Here is a 7,500-nt window from a genome sequence, read left to right as displayed (position 1 = left end):
CAACGTGACAAGTGATTGCTTTGCGACAACAACTTCACACACACACACACACACACACACACACACACACAGAGAGAGAGAGAGAGAGAGAGAGAGAGAGAGAGAGAGAGAGAGAGCATGTACAAGTAATCTGTTAACTGTCACAAAAACATAGTCCAGTTCCCGACAGTATAGAACAATCTGGTGATGTACTGCATAATTTATCAACTTTCCTTGTTTTCGTCTTATCGATTTGACCTCGACCTCAGCTCATTGGCTCTGTCGGTAGCTTCTTTTGTAATGTGTACATCACTTTCTTTAGTTTGCATATTTCATTACTTCGTTAACTGGGAACAAAAGGCTCAGTCCCTTTGAATGATGATAATATTCATATAGCGCTGAATCTTGTGCAGAGACAAATCAAAGCGCTTTCACACTAGTCATTCACACGCATGATAATGTTGATATAAGCAAATGGCTTGTAACATAAATAATTACAAAAAAAAGATTTTGTTACAAAGATATCGAAATGTGTTAAATGCGTGAACGTTCACATTTTCACGTTTAGATTAATTATACTGGAATCATGTGTGTAATCAACCAAAGAATGCGAGTCTTTAAAAAGCAAACAAACAACCGTAACGTTTGCTTAGTAAGGGACACAGCTTTCACTTGGTGCTGTTTGCCAGCGAGCAGACAGGTAAGTAATAGATTGGTTTGTCTAGTTCGAGGAGTAAAAGTTAATCTTTTTGTTCAGCATTCACCAATGAACACACCTGTCCTACTTTTCAATTATATTGTTTAAATCAAAATGGCGTAAGACTGCAGAATGCGTGAGAGAGAGAGAGAGAGAAAGAGAGAGAGAGAGAGAGAGAGAGAGAGAGAGAGAGAGAGAGAGAGAGAGAGAGAGAGCAATAGGGCACACGAACACAAATTCCGACAGAAGAATCATTGTTTTCCCTACTCTGCGGTTTACGACAGTCCAAAATTGATAATTTAGGTTTCGTTCTGAAGATTAATTGAAGATCAAGTTATATGACGACATTGGTTATATAATCATATAACGAAACGATTATTTTGAATTAGCACAAGAAAGGAGAAAAATAAAGGAAGACATAATGAGAGAAAGCAACAAAGGAAGAATAAAAGAAAGAAAGCACACACATACACACGTGCAACCCCGGCCCCCCTTCCCCTCAATCCCCACCACATCTCGAAATACACACACAGAGGATAACACCTTGACCTTTCATATTTCACACACAGACACACAGACACAGACACACAGACACAGACACACACACACACACACGGACACACACACACATACACACACACACACACACACACACACACGGAGACACACAGACATATAAACACAGACACAGACACACACACACACACACGCACGCACGCATGCGCGCACACACAACACAACACAACACAACACACACACACACACACAACACACACACACACACACACACACACACACACACACACGCAGAAGACAGACAACCCTGACCCTTCATATTCCATCTCAGGCACCAAGGTGGGACCATCAATGGTGGCCAGGTGACCTCCAAGAGCCTGGCACCTGGCGTGGGCCTCCCCCCAGGTGAGGTCGTCCGAGTTCAGGACGAACGTACGTCCTATGTCCTCGTCTGGGTAACCATCGTCAGCAGCCAGGTAGGACAGAGAAGAAAAGTCATTGAAATAAGAAGTATAAATAGATAGATAGAAAGATAAATAAATAAATAAATGAATAAATGAATATACAAACGCATAAATGAATACACACACACACACACACACACACACACACACACATATATATATATATATATATATATGTGTGTGTGTGTGTGTGTGTGTAAATAAATAAGTAAGTAAATAAATGAGTGATAAATAGATAGATAAATGAATAAGTAAATACAATTACAAATGAATGAATGGTAATCATTTGTATGATATATAACCATATAATCACCCCCTAACCCAAACTACCTCTATCCTACCCCAAGCGCGAATCAGTTTCTAAGGCTATATTATGTAAAACGAAAAAAAAAAAAAAAAGTTAACAGTTAAATCACGACTGTTTTTGATGCCTACTCCTCTTCTTTGTAGATTATATTCTGATTTCATCAATAGGAATTAACAAAAAAATATTGTTCTGTTTCTAAAGAGTTGTCATTAAAAGGTAGTATAAACAAAGCCGGGTGTTTACAAAATAATATGCTAACATCTGTTTCGTGATGGATTTTATTTTCTTCTGAATATGTTTTAAAAGAGAAGCAAAAAATGAGTAATGCGGTCGTAATTGAAAAAAAAAAAAAAAAAAAAAAAAAAAAAAAAAAAGAAAAAGAAAAAAAGAAAACAAGAGAGGCAACGCCTTCAACACTCACTTGTGACAAACGCTGTGTCCAGTAAATGAATTATGAGAAAAAATAACAATAAAAAAAGTCGTTAAAATGGGTCCTGTATGAAATATCAATACGTATTGAAAAACAACAACAAAACAGGCCTGCTAGCTGGATCAAGCCACGGATGTTCTGTTCACTATCAGTATCAGTATCAGTAGCTCAAGGAGGCATCACTGCGTTCGGAAAATTCCATATACGCTACACCACATCTGCCAAGCAGATGCCTGACCAGCAGCGTAACCCAACGCGTTTAGTCAGGCCTTGAGGGAAAAAAACAACAACAAAAACCCCCCCCCCAAAACAAGTCGTCTAATCCCCAGTGCTACGCAGCAGCTGACGTCATTTTGGGGCCAAAGTTTAAAGCTATGGATCTTTTTTTTTTCTTTTTTTTTTTTAAAGCGCGATCAAAATATGCTTTCTTGCCATATCTCGATTGTTTAAGTTATTATTTTAACTCGGCCATAAAAGAGACGTTGACATCGCCTCAGGCACACTGCAACATATATAGATCTGCACAAACCTATCCGACACTGAAAGAAACGTTCGATTCAAATTTTCTTTTGTGTTCATTCCATTTAATTCAGTATCCACTTTAGAATGAAGTAAACACGTCGATGGTGTAGTTAGTGTCACTGTATGTGTTCTGTCCAGAATTTATATTTCTTTTCTTGTTATTGCGAACAAGTAAAACGATGTCATGCCGTCTTCTTACCAAGCATAGCCTACGCTCAGGCAAGGGTAAATGGCGTTTTAGGATTCCGGAAGTAGCCTAAGCGAAATAAACCGTTAATGATCCGGAAATATGATTCAATTCAGGAGACTTACGACCTGTCATTGGTATAACTGTGAAGATTGTTTTCCTTACCATAATTAAGCCAAGATTTGGTATTGGCAAAGTATTTCCAGAGAAAATGGCAATGTTAAAATTTACCATGGACACACAGACATACACAGACACAGACACACACAGACACACAGACACACACACACACACACACACACACACAGACAACCGAAGGCCGGGTTATAACATGGACTCACTGTTTACACAAGTGCGTAAAAAAAAAAGAATCGTCATTTTTCAACTTCTTCTGCATTTTGTAGACTGCAGCTCCCACGTTTATCATACTAAGCGGGTTTTTGTGCATGTACTGTCATGTAATTGCAATTGTCATACCAATTTTCTTTGGGTATGAAATATTGTCATCAGCATGTTTAACATTCTGAAACTGATGGGTGGATTACGCGCGCGCACGCGTGTATGTGTGTGTGTGTGGGGGGGGGGGGGGAGAGTTTGTGTGTGTGTGTGTGTGTGTGTGCATTTGCGCGCGCACGCGCTTGTCCGTGCGTCTATGAACTGCCAGATCGATGGAAACCTTTCCGCCCACGTGACGCGGGCTAATGGGGGGCTGTTGGCTGTGTATCGTGACCTTCCGGACCTGCGCAGAAGACTTTGTGAGCAAGTTGACACGCGCACAATTAGTGACCTGAAGGAACCTGAAAGGACCGGGAAAAGACGATAGATCGAACTCCTTTTCAAAGACATCCATCCACTCCATTTCTTTCCCCTCAACGTGATTGGTAGGCCTAAGTTGTTTAAGACCCGAGCTTAAGATATGATCGATTTCTCGGGGTCTGTCACTCTCGATGGCCTAATTTCAAATGGAAATGCACAGTGAGATATCAATCATAGTTTTCGAAACGAGGTATGGATTCACACCTATAAAATGGAAATAACCGCGTGAAAAACGCTTTACCTGTACGAAATAAGAGACGCGAGGGTCTATGTATCCTGCGTGATCTCATGAATAACTAAAAGCCCGCTCATTTGATGTAAGCTGAGATGAAAGCGGAATACAGTTGCAGTGTGCAAGCAGGCTTTCTTATGTGGCATTCAATTAAAGGAACCAATGCACTTTTAGTGCAAGTCATGTGACGGTCGTACGGCGTAGTGCGTTTCCAGGTCGACCCGGCAACAGATCCTCACGTCACATTCATGATGTGTGAATTCGACCTGCCCTGTTCTGTCTTTTCATTTTCAAGACAGGCTCGTATGTGTTATGGGTTATGGTCGTAACTGAGCGTTCTAGTAATGTGTGTGTGTTTAACGAAAACTCAAAATTTTTTTAGCCGATTAAACTGTGCGCATTTGTGGATGAAGTTTGTCTCTGACCGTCAAGTCAGCCACAACTGTGGTTTATCAAGTAAACCTATGTTCCTGATTTGTGTGTGAAAGGGTTGGCCATTACTTAACCTATTGCGTAACTTCATTGTTATTCGCGTTTGGTGTGTCGTATTTGAGAACTACGTTTTCACTGAAAAATTTTTCTGTCAAAATGTGTTTGATTTTTAGAAGTGCCCAAGGTTTAGTCGATCATGTTCAGTTTTCCTTCACACTGAGACTTCGTCAGATTTACATCCACATGAAGACAACACGAGTTCATAACCACAAAGATTTATGGCAGTCAAACAGTCAAAATGTGTACCGAATGACTTTGGTCGACTTACATAATGACCTTGACCCTAGTGCAGATCTCCTTTCAACAATGGGGAGGTTTTGCAGACCAACTTTCGCCTCATTTTCCTGGAGATTCCCCGTTTATTTTTTGCAAGAACAGCGTGTGCATGCGCGTCTCCATTTCCTGTTTCTTTCCAGATCACCGAAAGGCTCAAATTTCGTCGTGAAAATTGCTGCCGAAAAATCCACTGGAAGGATTTTTAACAATTTCGGTGACTATTTTTGCAAGTTTACAAGATATATTTGGTATCATATTCACACCCAATATATGCTGTAGTCGTCTATGTTTAATTTTCAGCGCGTTTCTTGTCACATCGCAGCTAGATTACGTATTGGAACTGATCCATTTATAAACTCTGCTCTAAAAGTTGTCCGAAGCGCATACTCAGAAAAGCCAGCTACTGTGAGTGGGCTGCCCATCACGTCATATGACCTACTTCTTGCTCTGCAAGCGACGAAAGATCCCCAACGAAAGCGGGCCTGCAAACCCTCCCTAATATAGCCACGCACTTTCTGAACGTGAGGCGCTGAGTAATGGGTTGCGCAAGCTGCTTAGTTTGCTTTGTGTTTAAAGTTTTCCTAAATCTTCGGAATTAGCGTACAATTAGGACAAATCTTAACGCAGAGCAACCTCAGCGTTGCAAAGAGCGCTTATGGATCCAGCCCAGTAGGTTGGACAGCGTCACTGAGCGTGAGTAATATTCTGGAGTCATCGGCCCCTTGAGAAAAGAACCAAAGCAGCAGCAACAACCAGAACACTAACAGCAGACCAGCCACAGGTAACACTGATATACAGCTAACAGCAGGAAATTAATGTATGCAGGAACCCATGTAGCAGCGAATTACCGGAAAAGACGCATCCCATGATTTGCTTATCTCTCAAAAGCATTCAAAACTTTACTTGATTTCACTGCAAATTTGATCTCAGAGTGCCAACACATCATTCTACGCACGTAACACACATATCCATACATGTGTGCGTGCGTGCGTGTGTGTGTGTGTGCGTGCGTGCGTGCGTGTGTGTGTCTGTGCGTGCATGTGTGCATGGTTGCATGCGCGCGCGTGCGTGCGTGCGTGTGTGTGTGTGTGTGTGTGTGTGTGTGTGTGTGTGTGTGTGAGTTTGTACTAGTTGACTCACTTGTGTAAACAAAGTGAGTCTATGTTTTAACCCAGTGTTCAGTTGTGTGTGTGTGTGTGTGTGTGTGTGTGTGTGTGTGTGTGTGTCCGTGGTAAACTTTAACATTGACATTTTCTCTGCAAATACTTTGTCAGTTGACACCAAATTAGGCATAAAAATAGGAAAAATTCAGTTCTTTCCAGTCATCTTGTTTAAAACAATATTGCACCTGTGGGATGGGCACAAAAAATAAAAAAAGAAGCCAAATTATATGCAAACTGCATTTACTGTTATATTTATATTTTCTTATTCTCTAAACTTGGCACTTTGATCGGATATTCTGACACAACAACAAGAGCAGTCATTATTATCATTTTTTGTGTTCAAACAGGAACTTCTTTTGCTAAGCATGGAAGTTTTATTTATTTTGCAAACGTTTTGGTGCAGATAGTAAAAAAGGGAAATTAATCTGTAATTAATGCTAGGGGACTTAATTTGCTTTAAACTGATCTTCCTCATCTTAAACATTACATTTTAAATTATACTCAATACATAAAAAGCTTGTGTGTTTTACTCTCAGTGTACAGGGCTTTCACTATGTTCATTCGCCCAAGTGGTCTTTTTCGGAAAATACTAAAATCAATATGACGAGTGGAATTTATAGATCTATTGGCTGAGCCCTGAAGGTCATGGGCAAAAATCAATTGCGTACACATATTGATACACATTCAAAGCGCGTGCTCATATTCTTCGCGAACGCGAACGACGCCATTTTGTTTCAAGTTGTTGACCTGCCCGTTCAATCCTATATTCAATGGACAATACACGATAACATGTGATGGAAAGATGGAGAAGGAGACTGTTAAATATTTATTCAGAGAAAGATTTGTGAACGCCTCATCACTTACTGGATTATGCCCCAAACTGCCATAAAAATATCCACAGAATTAGTCAGAATTCACAGTTAAAAATTGTAAACCATGCGAGTTAATACCCTTGAATTGATGAAACGAAAAAATTTCCGGGTCTTGACTTTTCTCAAAATGAAGTCCTTTTCACTTCATACGACGTTTAGAAGTACTTGTACTTGGCTCTACATGTTATTAGTTTAACAAAATACTAAATTTTCATATCAACTTTAAAACTATAAAACTAGAATTAACATAAAATAGAAATTGAATCGACCGTGTCGTACTACATTCCCGGCGGGTGTAACTAAACTTGTACATCTATCTAGATCTAGAGAAAACGACTAAATGTTGCAGTGTGATTGCGGCGATAGCCACGTCTCCTTTACCGCGGACTTAAAAAGAATTTTTTATTGCCCTTAAAGATTTTTTGAATGCCCAAGATACACCAGAATAATATGATTTAAAAAGCGTTCTCACTGCGAATACGGCAATTGATTTATCGCCCTTTAAAAAAGTATGTTCAAATATTAAATTTTAGAACGTCAGTTAAGG

General features: G+C 39.9%; 1 protein-coding gene across 1 annotated transcript in view; it reads right to left on the bottom strand.

The window, feature by feature from the left end:
- LOC143294000 (lymphocyte antigen 75-like) overlaps window positions 1-7,500 on the bottom strand; it is a 35,394-nt gene that overhangs the window by 14,977 nt on the left and 12,917 nt on the right. The window contains exon 3 of the mRNA XM_076605394.1: window positions 1,505-1,643. Coding sequence (XP_076461509.1) covers window positions 1,505-1,643 — 139 coding nt within the window. The remainder of the gene's footprint in view (window positions 1-1,504; window positions 1,644-7,500) is intronic.

Source organism: Babylonia areolata, chromosome 19 (assembly GCF_041734735.1).
Source record: "Babylonia areolata isolate BAREFJ2019XMU chromosome 19, ASM4173473v1, whole genome shotgun sequence".
In the NCBI taxonomy this organism is placed as follows: domain Eukaryota; kingdom Metazoa; phylum Mollusca; class Gastropoda; order Neogastropoda; family Buccinidae; genus Babylonia; species Babylonia areolata.
Note: the sequence above shows the minus strand (reverse complement) of the source record. Positions and strands in the feature narration are given on the sequence as shown.